The 16,855-nt window shown below is 42.8% G+C and overlaps 1 protein-coding gene across 2 annotated transcripts; it reads right to left on the reverse strand.

Annotated features, from left to right (window-relative positions):
• Positions 1-275: 275 nt before the first annotated feature.
• Positions 276-14,954, reverse strand: vps37a (VPS37A subunit of ESCRT-I). Of its 2 annotated transcripts, none has more exons than XM_072462484.1 (12): positions 14,604-14,954; positions 13,838-13,912; positions 3,133-3,250; positions 2,932-3,035; positions 2,634-2,838; positions 2,366-2,436; positions 2,154-2,281; positions 1,966-2,024; positions 1,820-1,888; positions 1,592-1,735; positions 1,421-1,508; positions 276-1,306 (listed from the first exon to the last, which is right to left on the reverse strand). In XM_072462484.1, the coding sequence occupies exons 1-11, from the start codon at positions 14,711-14,713 to the stop codon at positions 1,428-1,430; spliced, it is 1,164 nt and encodes a 387-aa protein (XP_072318585.1). In that variant the 5' UTR covers positions 14,714-14,954; the 3' UTR covers positions 276-1,306; positions 1,421-1,427. The 2 variants fall into 2 exon arrangements, with proteins under 2 accessions (XP_072318585.1, XP_072318584.1); XM_072462483.1 differs by having other exon boundaries at positions 2,634-2,841; positions 14,604-14,952.
• Between the last annotated feature and the right edge of the window lie 1,901 nt (positions 14,955-16,855).

Below are 16,855 nucleotides of genomic sequence, written 5' to 3' on the forward strand. Positions count from 1 at the left end.
GGGTCCGTAAAAGTAGCGTTAGTTGGCTTTAACTGCACTAGTAAAATCACAACTCCATAACAAATATTGTAATCGTTGTAAATGTCTATTTATACATTTCACTACGCTACCTACCCCGATATTATAATATACCATGTACCTACCGCCCGAGTGCGCGCTTTATTTTCCGACTTCCTTCTCCGTCATGGCCGCAGCGCCCTCTGCTGGAGGAAGACCAGACTGCGCTGCAAAATGACTTTCCGGTGGTAAAGCATAATGTGGACGCGCTCGAACAATGAGTTTTATCTGAATTCTTTATTACTCTACCAAAGAAAATATGGTACAAGATGTCAAAGTCATTGATAACAATAAAGCTTATTGATATTATTTAAGTACAGTTTCCAATGTTGAAGATATTTACTGCTGCATTTAAGCTAATATTGTCAGTTTGCTCATCCAGAAACATCCAGCTTGGAAGGAGCATTAAAAGGCCGTCACATCAGCAGTATGTTCACACCCACATTACCGCTGGTATTTTACAAATACAGGATCGGAACCAAACCAATCCGTTAAAAAATACCTCGCAAGGGCAATTACTTTTACAATAAATAAATAAATCTCATATTAAAAATAAAATTTAACTTTTTACACCCAATAACCGTTAAATCAAACTGGTGAATAACTAGAAATTGCACATAATACCCGTTTGTCACAGGTGACACGGATACAAAATACGGTATGGTGCTTGGTTATTTTGATAATGAATAATAATTTATAGTAGGTGTAGATGTAAACATACTGACAGATGTTTGAAGACCCTGCTCAAAATCGTTTTGTAATTTTACTCATTGTTTTTACCACTTGTTCCCATCAGGAGTCGCGGGTGACACGCTCAGGACAGGGTTAACACAAAGACACAGACACACGTTCACTCTCACATTCATTCAATTTACCAACACATGCATGGTGAGAGAACCCACGGTAACACGGGAAGGACTAGCAGACTTCACCCAGAGATCCTGGGGAATCAAACCCATTACTTTAAATGTGACCCAGATATAATTAAAATGATTAAGCGTAATTTAATTGACTCAATATTCTAGTGTTCAAACGAGAACAAGCGTCATAACAGTCCACACAGATGTGTTTTAGGGGATGAGGAGAAATTCCTATTCCAAAAAACATGTCTTCAATCTTATTTGCTCTAAATGAGTTTACCTGTCTTTCATATTTTTGTTTCTGTAAAAGTAGCTCATTGTATCAGAATGTCCCTCAGTGTGCTTTACATTCCCTCCAAATAATTTTGATGGCAGCAGTCGGCTGAGACCTGCCAATCAAAACAGGAGGAATAAAAATAAATAAATCAAAAACAATTTCATACAAAATATATACAGCATCAACATCAGTATCTCTGTGTTGCCTTGAATTTTTGCCGACATACATTTTTTTCAGTGACTAGAAGAAAACTGCCCTAGTGCATTAATGGACTGTTGTAACTTCTCTTCTTTTGCTCTTCTGCTGTGGCAAAGCTGTAAATAAAAACAGGAGTCAAATACAGAACTCAAATCTTTGGCTTCAAGCCACATGTCCAGCAGTGGCTTAGGCCTCTTACGGTTCTCTTCTCCATAAAGCTGGTGAGGAATTCATCTATATCTGTACGTCCTTCCAAGAAGTTCTCTGCCGTCTCCTCGGACTCTTCCTCTGCCTGGTGAGCTGCAACTTTTAACCGAGCTTGAAGAGTGCTTAAGCTGCAGCTCTGATCAAAGCCAAAGAGAAAAAAATCAAACAATAACTCGAATACACTGCGGCTGCATTTGTAAAAAAGCTGTTGTTTTCTCACCTCACTTAGTTCATGCTGTCTCTGCATCTTTGATTCAAAAGCTGACTTCATCTGAGTGAGCTGTTCATACTGCCAAACAAAAGCAGTGGCACGTGTTACACTAGAGTGAAAGGTCAGTGCACTAACACTAAAACAGAGGTACATACTTTGCACAGCATTTCTTGTCTTTTGCCCTCCAACTGTGGCTCAATATGAAGGTTTTTCTCTGTAAAAGATAAGTAAGAAAAGCTGAGTTTCTTCCAGGTAGAGCTAGATGAGCTGGAGTGCTCTTGATGTACATTCAGGGTTTAGGCATTTGACATTCTGATACATTTGGCAGAACAGCTGTACTTACTGGCCATGTTAACAATACTTGTGACAAGATCTTCTTTATCGCTTGCAACTTGTTTAAGTTGTGGCAAAGACACAAAGAACTCAAGTAGGACATCTTCGTTTTCCGTCATGTCCGACAACTGGGTGAGGCTAAAATTGAACAGAAATATGAAAGTAAGACTTGTAAATATACAGAATAAGACTAACATTTTGAAAATGTTTACAACAACATACTTTTTGTCACAAAGTTCAGGAAAAGCCTCTGGAATGTCTGGCATCTTGTACAGGTGCCCATTCAGGCCTACCTAAAAATGTGTTAAGAAGACAACAATTAAAACTACTTATTACCAGTAGTTTTTATTATTATTATATCATACATTAAAATAAGTCGAGCTTGAATGGAGCGATTACATTTTAATACATATTTTAGTGGTTTGTGTTGTAGTGAATTTCTATAAAGAACTTAATGCTGACATGAACTGTACTTGTGTGTACTAGTAACCTGTACATCTCCAGTTGGCACAGGCATGGGCAGGTCAGGGATGAATCCACACTGAGGCGGGGCTCGAGGAGGTCCATGCACAGAGTCAGACGTGGAGTGGGACGTGGGGGCAGGAGCAGGTGGAGCCTGGCCTGGGCCAATGTGGCGAGGACCATAATGGAAGCCCTGAGTTGGATATGGAGCCATGCCGGATGGCTTGTACATGCTGCTGCGGTTCAACAAAGATGTGAAACATGAGAATGAGAACTTAATCAGAATCAATCATCTGGTGGAGTAATTGTTAAATAAGTAGACTTACAATGGAAATCCACTTGGACCAGAGGACATTAAGGCTGGGGGACTGTTCCAAAACTCATCCAACAAACTCTGTATAACCTTACCGAGATCTGAATGCATTCCAAACTGCAACATGAAGAGAAAAGTTAGAGGAGCAATATTAGAAGCAGAATAATACCAAAACAATAACATGCATTTTATGATGTGTGGGGAAAAAAATTACATTTGTAATTAATGGACTGGTGACAATAGTTCCATTATTGCCATCGACTAAATGGTGCCCAACTGGAGGGTAGACGCTGACCATCGGCTTTTCTTGAGGGAACTGAGGGGGAAGCAATCTGCAAAACAAAGATGACAAAAGGTTAAACTGAGATGACGTTCTTCTATTTGCCTTCCCTTGTTCTAATGAAGACGAGTTAAGACTGATAATGTTCACTTTGGAGACAATTTAAAAATTACAATGAACTATTATTCATCGAACAGAAAGACAGCAGTGCATCAGACATAGGCTTTCATTTGATATAGTTACAATCTATGACCCATGTAGATTATTTTTTTTTGTTTGTACCTTTCAAAACTTGGTATTTAGGCCCGAGCGCCACAAGCTGGCGAGAGGCCTATTAATCTCGTAAGGCCGTGCGAAGCACGGCTGCGAAAGTGCGCACGCAGTGAGCACGAAATCGAGCGCGAAGCGCTCGCCCACTTCCAAACACTGACTAACGCACTCCTTCACTCATGCACGCCCCGTGCATACTAATTAGTAGTAGGAAAATGGAACATTACCGTTGTAAACGGGCGAAGCCCGTGCAAAAGTGCGCACTAAACAAGCACTTTACATTGGGATCCCCTTATAAAGCACTCATTTGCGCTAAGTAGCTCACGAATACGTTCCCCATCTCTTACATGTTCCGCGCAAAAATTGATTATTACTGTATGGAGGGCCAAAAACACAAGATGGGCGGAGCCCACTCAAAATTATCGAAAGTACCCGTCAGTGACCAGGGACCCACACCATGAAGTAGGAAAATGTATAGTTTATGATATTTGAAAAATGGGAAAGATTGTTTTCGCATCGGAATATTATTCTTTCTTCTTTCTTTCTTCACGGGACCAACCCCCCTATTTTTCACCCAGTGAACATTGACGAAAAGTCACAAAAATTTGCACCCCTCTAAAAATCGTGCCTCTCTACATTCTAGCTATTTCCCTTTTCTAAAATAAAAAAATTGGCGCGTCAGCGCCCCCAAATGTACCAAAAATGCATTGAGAGATGGGAAATGACCCAAAAAAAATCTGATCGTAGAATCATGAAATTTGGCGCAGAGGTAGATGGTGACAAGAGAAGTAAAAAATATTATTACGGCAACGCCGTCCGCCCAACCAAATGTCGGCCATATTGCTTCAAAAATGGCTAAGCATGACTCGGGAGTTTTTCCAAACGTCGTACTTTTAGGAACTCCTCTCAGGGCGTTGGCCCTAAAAAGCTGAAATTTGGTGAAAATGCTACTGAGGAGTGGGACATCAAAAGTTATTCAAATTACATTGATACCTGTCACGGTCTCTGTGCGGCGAAGCCGCAAACTGTAGCTAGAATTTCAAAAATCTCCCAAATTTAACATTTCTGCCGTTTGCGCAGATAAAGTCCGAATTGTGTCAAATTGGAATCAGTTGTTAAACTCTTTGCCCTAAACCTACTTGAAGTGAAATAAATTAATTTGGCGCCACAGCGCCCCCTACAGATTTCATATGGAGGTTAAATGTTTAGTTTTGCGAAATTATATGAAATTTGACACAACTCAATTTTGTTATCCCCATCAAAAAAGTCAATGAGACCCATGTCATAATTGTTACGGCTTTGCCGTAGCGATGACCAAAACCTCCCTTGTTATTCCAATGGGTAAATCGCCAGAACATGTTTACACTTTAGACTTTCATGAACTCCTCTTAGGGCGTTAGCCCTATTAACCAAAAATTTGGTGAGACTCATCTTCAGGGGCACGTAGGGGGCACGTTAGCGCCCCCTACCTCTTGCGGCGTGCCGGCGGCGTGGCGAGGGCCGATCATTGCCGCTTGCGGCTATATTTTTCTATTATTATTAAGTTAAAAGCTTCCCTATTAGTTTGACAGTTAGACTTCAGAGATCTCCATGGGGAAACCACCATCACATACAGACTTCTTCTTTGGTGTTTTATGGCACTTTGAATCCAAGTGTTACATTACCGCCACCTACTGCAGTTGTTGTTGTTGTTGTTGTTGTTTATGGCGGTAATATTTCCACTGATGTCGCTGCTTGGTAGCCGTGCGTCTACGAGACTGGGCGAGGACAGACCACCCCCACCCCCATCTCGTCACTCTGATCACTCTGACTCCCCAAAAGCAGACCATCATCACTCCAACTCCCATTTAGCGCCTTTAGCCTGTTTTCTATATCTGCCCAATCAAGCTCCTTTGTTCCAAGGGATCTCCCTGCAGCTTTAGCAATGATCCTGATCCTTTCAGTTCTGCTTTGAGTCTGAGCAGCACAGTTTATAACATCCACCATAAAAGTACCTGCACACTTGGAACCTCCACTCTTGAAACCTTCACACTTCTTGGGAGCCACGCTGGCCTTTCTCATTTCGCCCTGGCTGGGAGCAGCGTTGGCTCCTCTCTCTGTATTTACTCTAAACTCGTTACTTGCCCAATATGCCCAAAGCGCTGGCACTTAAAGCAACGCAGGGGCGGTGGAACATATGGCCTAACGTCATGGCACATGAACCCAATGAACACCTTACTAGGCAGGCACCTCCCTTCAAGTGTTACCATTACCGACAAGCTGTCACATCTTACCCCAGACCGGGTCACCTTCAACCGCCTAGCGTCCACCACCGTAGCTCCAGTCAAATTCTCCTTAACTTCATCCACAGACGTCGCCGTAGGGACACCTACGATAACTCCTCTGACCGTGTTTCTTTCAGCATCAGACACAAGAATGTCCTTTCCACCCAGACGTTTAGTTCCAATCGCCTTCCGTTGTTGAGCCGTGTCCTTGCACACGACCAGCAGCGAGCCATCTCTAAGGACACTCGCACTCTTGATCACTCCCACAGCTAGTTAGGCTCTTTGACAATGCCACTGAATTCCACTCCTTAAAGGATGCACTATCCTGTGCAAGCTTTATGATCACCTTACAGTCTCTGCTCTCACCCCGGATATCAATAGCTTCAGCCTCATCCTGCTGCTCATTCCCAGAACCCTCGGACGAGCTAAGGGACTTTTTACGTTTCCGGGCACGTGCAGCCAGAAAAGGCTGCTCCTCCACGCCGTCCAGAACGTCTTCGACCACCGATCCACTCTCCTACGCCATCTCCCGTCTCTCCAGACCGGAGACTCCGCAATATGCAGTTGTTGTTGTTGTTGTTGTTGTTGTTTTATGGCGGTTGGCATCCGAGTGTTGCATTACCGCCAGACTTTATTCCTTAGACTGTTGTTGCTGTTGTTATTGTTTTATGGCAGTCGACAGCCGAGTGTCGCGTTACCGCCAGACTTTATTCCCCAGACTTTGTCGTAGTCCTAAAGGTTGTTCTTCCAGTGCTTTGACCTCCAGTGCTTTGACAAAGCCCAAGAGGTCATGAGATGCAGTTGTTGTTGTTGTTGTTTTATGGCGGTTGGCATCCGAGTGTTGCATTACCGCCAGACTTTATTCCTCAGACGTTTCGTAGTCCTCAGACTCTGTCGTAGTCCGTAAAAGTACTCCTTCCATTGCTTTGGTGTTACAAAGCCCATGAGGTCATGATATGACTTTGTGACGAGACGTTGATTACGCCTGGTTTCTTTTTATCATTAGGCTGAGCTGTTTGCCGTAACCCGACCGACTTGGTATAAAACTAGCCGGCTGGGGGGGAAAAAAAAACAACATTTTGTCAAAATGACGCCAAATTCTTTTATTTTTCTAATATTTCGCCGACTTACCGACCGTTCTTTTCAAAAGCACCGTGTTGAATAATTTTATAGCGCAGGTCAACTTATCTTTCATCCCAAGGGACAAATGACGTGTTACAGGACATATATACGATAACATTTTCAGTCCTTCATATACTTCTGTATTGAACAGACCATGTAGGAATGACACTTTAATTTTGTTGGTAAGCTTGTTGTTGTTGTTTTATGGCGGTTGGCATCCAAGTGTTGCATTACCGCCAGACCTTATTCCTCAGACTTTGTCGTAGTCCTCAGACTCTGTCGTAGTCCGTAAAAGTACTCCTTCCATTGCTTTGGTGTTACAAAGCCCATGAGGTCATGATATGTCTTTGTGACTAGAATAGTTGTTGTTGTTTCAGAGACCAACCGGCTTTATTCCAGGGAGACTCTTCTTCATCTTCCTCTCCTTCTTTGACGTTCGGTGCTTCCACCGTACAGCTTTATTCTTCAGGCTTCATTCTATAGGCTTTAATATGTCCGCCGCTTGGTAGCCGTGCGTCTACGAGACTGGGCGAGGACAGGAGACCACCCCCACCCCCATCTCGTCACTCTGATCACTCTGACTCCCCACAAGCAGACCCCCATCACTCCGACTCCCATTTAGCGCCTTTAGCCTGTTTTCTATATCTGCCCAATCAAGCTCCTTTGTTCCAAGGAATCTCCCTGCAGCTTTAGCAATGATCCTGATCCTTTCAGTTCTGCTTTGAGTCTGAGCAGCACAGTTTACAACATCCACCATAAAGAGTACAAAATCCTCTCTATCCACAACCAGGGTATTCTCATTAATTCTGGAACCTGCACACTTGGGACCTCCACTCTTGAAACCTTCACACTTCTTGGGAGCCACGCTGGCCTCTCTCATTTCGCCCTGGCTGGGAGCAGCGCTGGCTCCTCTCTCTGTATTTACTCTAAACTCGTTACTTGAAACTTTCTTGACTGCATCTGCATAGGATATACCTTGAGAGACCTTTATTTTCTGCACCTCAGCAGCTCTTTTGCTAAACCTGCATCCCCCGTAGGCAGAGCTATGTTCTTCCCCACAGTTACAGCACTTCAGTTTTGCACCCACGTCACACTTCCCATACTCATGATCTCCAGCACATTTACCACACCTTTGCCTCCCTCTACAGACCGCTGCAATATGCCCAAAGCGCTGGCACTTAAAGCAACGCAGGGGCGGCGGAACATATGGCCTGACGCTATAGCACATGTACCCAATGAACACCTTACTAGGCAGGCACCTCCCTTCAAGTGTTACCATTACCGACAAGCTGTCACATCTTACCCCAAACCGGGTCACCTTCAAACGCCTAGCGTCCACCACCGTAACTCCCGTCAAATTCTCCTTAACTTCATCCACAGACGTCGCCGTAGGGACACCTACGATAACTCCTCTGACCGTGTTTCTTTCAGCATTAGACACAAGAATGTCCTTTCCACCCAGACGTTTAGTTCCAATCGCCTTCCGTTGTTGAGCCGCGTCCTTGCACACGACCAGCAGCGAGCCATCTCTAAGGACACTCGCACTCTTGATCACTCCCACAGCTACAGTTAGGCTCTTTGACAATGCCACTGAATTCCACTCCTTAAAGGATGCACTATCCTGTGCAAGCTTTATGATCACCTTACAGTCTCTGCTCTCACCCCGGACATCAATAGCTTCAGCCTCATCCTGCTGCTCATTCCCAGAACCCTCGGACGAGCTAAGGGACTTTTTACGTTTCCGGGCACGTGCAGGCAGAAAAGGCTGCTCCTCCACGCCGTCCAGAACGTCTTCGACCACCGATCCACTCTCCTCCGCCATCTCCCGTCTCTCCAGACCGGGTGTTGAGCAAGGTCTCCTCACAGTTTTGTACAATTATGGCGGTTGACATCCGAGTGTTCTTCTTCCAGTGCCTTGACTTCCAGTGCTTTGAGATGCAGTTGTACGCCTTAGACTTTAGACTTTAGCTGACGCGCATCACTGTGTTTATGTTTCATTGTCTTCAAAGCCCATGGGATCAAAGCAGAAAGGAATTTAATGCGTCACAGGCGTTATGACGTCATACATGTTTTCATCATTCAATGATCGTGCCAATGCATTACGCAGTTACTTTCAGTGGCTTCTTGCCATTGCACAGCTTCAGTAATGATTGCCCAGCTCAACTGCTAGGTAAGTTCCTTCTAACTATTATTATTATTATGCCGAGCGCCACAAGCTGGCGAGAGGCCTATTAATCTCGTAAGGCCGTGCAAAGCACGGCTGCGAAAGTGCGCACGTAGTGCGCACGAAATCGAGCGCGAAGCGCTCGCCCACTTCCAAACACTCACTAACGCACTCCTTCACTCACGCACGCCCTGTGCATACTAATTAGTAGTAGGAAAATGGAACATTACCGTTGTAAACGGGCGAAGCCCGTGCAAAAGTGCGCACTCAACGAGCACTTTACATTGGGATGACGACCGCTTCCCCATATAAAGCACTCATTTGCGCTAAGTAGCTCACGAATACGTTCCCCATCTCTTGCATGTTCCGTGCCTATAAGCATGTAATGCAAAAATTTAACATTATTACTGTATAGAGGGCCAAAAACACAAAGTGGGCGGAGCCCACTCAAAATTAACAAAAAGTACCCGTCAGTGACCAGGGACCCACACCATGAGGTAGGAAAGCGCTTCCGAGTTTATGATATTTGAAAAATGGGAAACATTGTTTTCGCATCGGAATATTATTCTTTCTTTCTCTCTTTCTCTCTTTCTCTCTCTTTACTGAAAGTGTTTTTCACACTTCCTATAAGTGATCTGTTCTTCTGTATCTACCTCTGTATCTACCTCTGTATCTACCTGCGTTGCACCAATGAAATTTCCCCATGTGGGACAATAAAGGAATATCTTATCTTATCTTCTTTCTTTCTTCCTTCTCGGGACCAACCCCCCTATTTTTCACCCAGTGAACATTGACGAAAAGTCACAAACATTTGCACACCTCTAAAAATCGTGCCTCTCTACATTCTGGCTATTTCCCTTTTGTAAAATAAAAAGCCCCCAAATGTACCAAAAAGGCATTGAGAGATAGGAAATGACCCAAAAAAAATCTGATCGTAGAAATCAGATTGGAAAAAATCCAATCTCTTGGTAGAAAATCAGAAATTTGGCGCAGAGGTAGATGGTGACAAGAGAAGTAAAAAATATTATTACGGCAACGCCGTCCATCCAACCAAATGTCGGTCATATTGGTTCAAAAATGGCTAAGCAGGACTCGGGAGTTTTTCCAAACGTCGTACTTTTACGAACTCCTCCCAGGGCGTTGGCTCTAAAAAGCTGAAATTTGGTGAAAATGCTACTGAGGAGTGGGACATCAAAAGTTATTCAAATTACATTGATACCTGTCACGGTCTCTGTGCGGCGAAGCCGCAAACTTTAGCTAGAATTTCAAAAATCTCCCAAATTTAACATTTCTGCCGTTTGCGCTGATAAAGTCCGAATTGCGTCAAATTAGAATCAGTTGTTAAACTCTTTGCGCTAAACGTACTTGAAGTGAAATAAATTAATTTGGCACCACAGCGTCCCCTACAGATTTTATATGGAGGTTAAATGTTTAGTTTTGCAAAATTGTATGAAATTTGACACACAACTCAATTTTGGCATCCCCATCAAAAAAGTCAATGAGACCCATGTCATAATTGTTATGGTTTTGCCGTAGCGAGGACCAAAACCTCCCATGTTATTCCAATGGGGAAATCGCCAGAACATGTTTACACTTTAGACTTTCACAAACTCCTCCCAGGGCGTCAGCCCTATTAACCTGAAATTTGGTGAGACTCATCTTCAGGGGTCAAAAGTTATTCACATTTTTATTCAAAGAGTCACGGTGTCTGTGCGGCAAAGCCGCACATTTTGCCAAGAATTCAAAATAAAATAGCTTTTTGATGGTAAAACAAAGGGGAGAAGATGTGACAGCATCACAGATTCAGCAGTAGGCGTAATAAAAGGACAATTTGCCCTAAACCTACTTGAAGTGAAATGGAGGTTAAATGTTTAGTTTTGAGAAATTTTATAAAATTTGACACACAACTCAATTTTGGCATCCAAATCAAAAAAGTCAATGAGACCCATGTCATAATTGTTATGGCTTTGCCGTAGCGATGACTGAAACCTCCCCTGTTATTCCAATGGGGAAATCGCCAGAACCTGTTTACACTTTAGACTTTCACGAACTCCTCCCAGGGTGTTAGCCCTATTAACCTGAAATTTGGTGAGACTCATCTTCAGGGGTGGACCATCAAAAGTTATCCTCATTTTTATTCAAAGAGTCACGGTGTCTGTGCGGCAGAGCCACACATTTTGCCAAGAATTCAAAACAAAATTGCTTTTTGATGGTAAAACAAAGGGGAGAAGATGTGACAGCGTCACAGATTCAGCAGTAGGCGTAATAAAAGGACCATTGGGGCGCGTTAGCGCCCCCTCCTATTGCGGCGTGGCGGTGGCGTAGCGAGGGCCGATCATTGCCGCTATATTTATTATTCTTATTAGGCCCGAGCGCCACAAGCTGGCGAGAGGCCTATTAATCTCGTAAGGCCGTGCGAAGCACGGCTGCGAAAGTGCGCACGTAGTGCGCACGAAATCGAGCGCGAAGCGCTCGCCCACTTCCAAACACTCACTAACGCACTCCTTCACTCATGCACGCCCCGTGCATACTAATTGGTAGTAGGAAAATGGAACATTACCGTTGTAAACGGGCGAAGCCCGTGCAAAAGTGCGCACTAAACGAGCACTTTACATTGAGATGACGACCGCTTCGCGGTCGTCATCCCCATATAAAGCACTCATTTGCGCTAAGTAGCTCACGAATACGTTCCCCATCTCTTGCATGTTCCGTGCATATAAGCATGTAATGCAAAAATTGAACATTATTACTGTATAGAGGGCCAAAAACACAAAGTGGGCGGAGCCCACTCAAAATTAACGAAAGTACCCGTCAGTGACCAGGGACCAACACCATGAGGTAGGAAAGCGCGAGCGCTTTCCGAAAATGTATAGTTTATGACATTTGAAAAATGGGAAACATTGTTTTCGCATCGGAATATTATTCTTTCTTCTTCTTCTTCTTCTTCTTCTTCTTCTTCTTCTCGGGACCAACCCCCCTATTTTTCACCCAGTGAACATTGACGAAAAGTCACAACAATTTGCACACCTCTAAAAATCGTGCCTCTCTACATTCTGGCTATTTCCCTTTTCTAAAATAAAAAAAATTGGCGCGTCAGCGCCCCCAAATGTACCAAAAATGCATTGAGAGATGGGAAATGACCCAAAAAAAATCTGATCGTAGAATCATGAAATTTGGCGCAGAGGTAGATGGTGACAAGAGAAGTAAAAAATATTATTACGGCAACGCCGTCCGCCCAACCAAATGTCGGCCATATTGCTTCAAAAATGGCTAAACATGACTTCGGAGTTTTTCCAAACGTCGTACTTTTACGAACTCCTCCCAGGGCGTTGGCCCTAAAAAGCTGAAATTTGGTGAAAATGCTACTGAGGAGTGGGACATCAAAAGTTATCCAAATTACATTGATACCTCTCACGGTCTCGGTGCGGCGAAGCCGCAAACTGTAGCTAGAATTTCAGAAATCTCCCATATTTAAAATTTCTGCCGTTTGCGCAGATAAAGTCCGAATTGCGTCAAATTAGAATCAGTTGTTAAACTCTTTGCCCTAAACCTACTTGAAGTGAAATAAATTCATTTGGCGCCACAGCGCCCCCTACAGATTTTATATGGAGGTTAAATGTTTAGTTTTGCGAAATTATATGAAATTTGACACACAACTCAATTTTAGCATCCCCATCAAAAAAGTCAATGAGACCCATGTCATAATTGTTATGGCGTTGCCGTAACGATGACCGAAACCTTTCATGTTATTCCAATGGGGAAATCGCCAGAACATGTTTACACTTTAGACTTTCACAAACTCCTCCCAGGGCGTCAGCCCTATTAACCTGAAATTTGGTGAGACTCATCTTCAGGACCATCAAAAGTTATCCACATTTTCATTCAAAGAGTCACGGTGTCTGTGCGGCAAAGCTGCACATTTTGCCAAGAATTCAAAATAAAATAGCTTTTTGATGGTAAAACAAAGGGGAGAAGATGTGACAGCGTCACAGATTCAGCAGTAGGCGTAATAAAAGGACAATTGGGGCGCGTTAGCGCCCCCTCCTCTTGCGGCGTGGCGGCGGCGTGGCGAGGGCCGATCATTGCCGCTTGCGGCTATATTTCTTATTCTTATTCTTATTCTTATTCTTATTCTTATTCTTATTCTTATTCTTATTCTTATTATTATTATTATTATTATTATTGGAAACCCTGTATCACAGGTCACATTTCTTGTCTGGTTTTCGTCATTCAAAGTTTGATTTCAAGATCGGGAAAAAGTTTTGAAACTTATACCGAACAAAGAACCAGACAATGTCGAATATGTCGAATAACAAAGTGAATAGTCACATTTATTCTACCGTCAAGGCACTCAAAGCGCTTTACATCAAGGAACCAGTCACTCATTCACACAACACAATCACACTCTACCTGAGCAGGATTCGGACCGCCGATGTGAATACATTTTGCAATTGACATTGTTTTGATGAGTCTCCACACCTTTAATAAGAATATAGTATAAAATTTAACAGTAAAAAGTACTACTTTTTGTTGTTTGGACCAACTTAGCAGGAAGCCAGAGGGCCAACAAAAATTGGTCAGAGGGCCATATTTGGCCCACGGGCCATAGTTTGGCCATGTCTGTGTGTGTGACATCATTGTAACGGCAACTGTACAGACTATGGCCATGGATGACACAGTCTCTCATCTAGTTCATAATTTCTAATCGCGGCAGTAGCTCAGTGGTAGAGTGCCTTGACGGTAGAAAAGCGCTATATAAATGTGACTATTCAATTGTATTCAGAATTACAACATACATTAGCCAGGATATTCTACTCACATGTTAACATTAATGGTAGAGTTGTTGACTGTAAATGGTATTCGGTACTCCACATCTTTCTGAATTTCTGCAAGGCTGGAAAAAGAAAGAGAAATCACATAGAAAGGTGATTAGACACAGCTATAAAACCATAAACGTTTTTTGAAAGCCAAGGCCATTTCACAAAAGTGTGCAGAGCAATAGTGGGAGTTTAGTGTCAGTGTACTCATTACTATAACAAACAATCACAGGCAGCAGGGCCTGAATCAACAAGTGCTGATAATACTTTAATCTGTGTATCTAATTAGCCGTCTCCGGAGCCACATGTGACAACAGCAACACGTGAGAAGAGGAGACACATGACAGTCGGTGAAATACACTTAATGGGCTCATTTCGTTTCACAAATTTTACATAACTTTAAAAAGTCGGTGTAATCCCGCATTCGTCCAGGAATGTTCCATTGTAGAAAAATAGAATAAATATCCCGGTAAGAGTTCCCGGTCTGAATTCGCAGATTGACAATGACTCTTGGATGATAGTGGAAACGTTTTGTTTTTTCTAAGTTCAGTTATAGTCCAGATGACTACAACTGAACCTTTTCTACAATAACTTTATGTATATATGTATCCTTGTGTAAATACGCAGCAGGATTCTCGACAGGGTCAAACTGAACTGATTTAAGCTCAACCAAGAGCACCTGAGCACGGGCATAACTAGCTACTTAAATGACAAGGCCTAAAATATTAAAGTAAAGACAGACAACAGACAACATTCTGCGTGTTTTACCTGGGGTGTGCGGCTTTCAGTGAGTCGATCTGCCGCTGTCTTTGTTGCTGTAAGCTGTTCAGAGGTGGGAGAGGTCCAGATCCTTTGGACAGGGGGAAAAGCCAGTTCATCCTCTCCTGTCGAGACCAGTGGCAGGGACAGAAACTGTGATCCCTTCAGCCAAAGTCGAAAAACACAAAACAAGACTGTCGTCAACTGTACGGAGTGAGCTTTCCGATGCTAACTTGTGTTAGCCACTCGGAGCGTGTTGGTGTCCAAATGTTTCCGTCTTTATTAGCAGCTCTTGGGTACAAAGCCGCATGATAAATTCCTGAGGGGCGTAAAATATATAGTTTTAATATTGAGCGTTAATTTTAGAAAACAAATAAGTCCGAAAGTAAATCGGTGTTCCAAAGAAAGCGATCAAAACAACCTTGTGAGTAAGCAGGAGCCTGATAGACTAAGCATTACGTAAAAACACGTACTACGTCACTTCCGGTTCTCTGGCTTTAGGTGTCGGCTTCAGAATGATTAAAAGTTAGGACTGTTGCCATAGCAATTGCCAATCAAAAAAATAAATAAAAATTATATCATTTGAATAGCAAAAAGTCTGCATCTTAAATAATTCAAGTGAAGAAAGTGAAGATCCGCACTTTTTACTGCAACCTGAACTAGCTAACCCTATTGTGAAAAGGGCCTTTAGGCCAATCCACATTCTTGTCAATATCTTGGATCTAAGGTCAGTATACATAGATAAAATAACCTTTATGTGTCCCACAATGGGGAGATTTCAGTGTTGCAACAGAGATTAGGCACAGAAACAAAATAGGAAATGAAGAAGAATAAAAAAATATAACTCTTAATAATCTTAATAATAACACTCTTATTCACAGTGTTATGGACAGAAATTAATGCAGGGATGATTGACATTATGTCCCAGAATTGTCCATTATTATTTCAGTATTGCACATGATTATGAAGCTGAATGACACATGTTCAGGGCTAACAGTGTTTGTTGTAGAGTCTGACAGCAGCAGGAAGGAAAGACCTGTGAAACCTTCACACAGCGAGTGTCCTGCACTCATGCTCCAGCATAGCTGTGAGTTTAACCAGCGAAGACGTGAGTCTAGACATAAACAGAAATTGAACAATTGGTGTCATTATTCAAATAAGAAGACGTGACTGTTGTGTGAAGGACTTTAAAGGCTTGAGATGAATATGGCAAGTTTGTGGAGCCAATCCCAAACAAACAACAATGATAAGTGATACATTTTCGCAGCACCATCATCACCAGGACCTCGAGTGGGAGTCCACCATGAGCTACCTCATCAAGAAGGCCCAGAATGTACTTCCTGCAGCAGCAGAGGAAGATAAGAGCCTTTATTTGTCCACACAATCAATGGGGACATTTCGGTGTTGCAACGCAAGTAGATACAGAAGTAGAAGAAAATAACTTATAGTAAGCTTTAAAAACACTCTTAATAGAAAAAAACTGTTATAAACAAAACTCCTATAAACAGAACCTCTCATATTCTTAATAAGAAATAGAAAGAAAAAAATGAAATAAAAAAATAAGATAAAATAAGTCAAGCTGCCAGTGCAGTTCTACACGGCCATCACCGAGTCCATCCTCACCTCCTCCATCACTGGAGCCACAGCCAGGGACAAACAGAGACTACAGCGCATTGAGTGCTCTGCTGAGAAGGTGATCGACTGCAGACTTCCATCTCTGTAGGACCTGTACGCAGGGACGTGCATTCAGGGGAGGCAGGGGAGGCAGGGCCTCTTGGAAAAAAACTAATATATAATAAAATATAAACAAATATTAATAATTTGTCATCTGGTATGAATTATAAACCCACTTTCCGTTTGAATCCAATATTGAACAATATTTTGTCAAATAAGAATTCAAAATGTCAAATGTTTGCCATTCAGATACAGGGAGGAGGCAGCACCTGCTCTGCCTCTGGAACACACACACACACACACACACACACACACACACACAGACACACAGACAGACAGACAGACAGAGAGACAGAGAGAGAGAGACAGACACAGACACAGACACACACACACAGAGATAGGAGGCCTCAAGCAGGAGGCCACTCCCCTCAGGTAGGACCAGAACCTCTCACAAGAACAGTTTCTTTCCCTCTGCCGTTGGACTCATGAACACTTCTCAAACACTCAATTTAACCATAATTTAATCACTCACTGCACTGTTCACTTTCTGCACATAGATTGTCTTATTATTTTATGTTGCAATTAAC

Source organism: Eucyclogobius newberryi, unplaced genomic scaffold (genome assembly GCF_026437365.1).
Source record: "Eucyclogobius newberryi isolate DKJ021-1_F unplaced genomic scaffold, fEucNew1.0.hap1 SCAF_4, whole genome shotgun sequence".
NCBI lineage: Eukaryota > Metazoa > Chordata > Actinopteri > Gobiiformes > Gobiidae > Eucyclogobius > Eucyclogobius newberryi.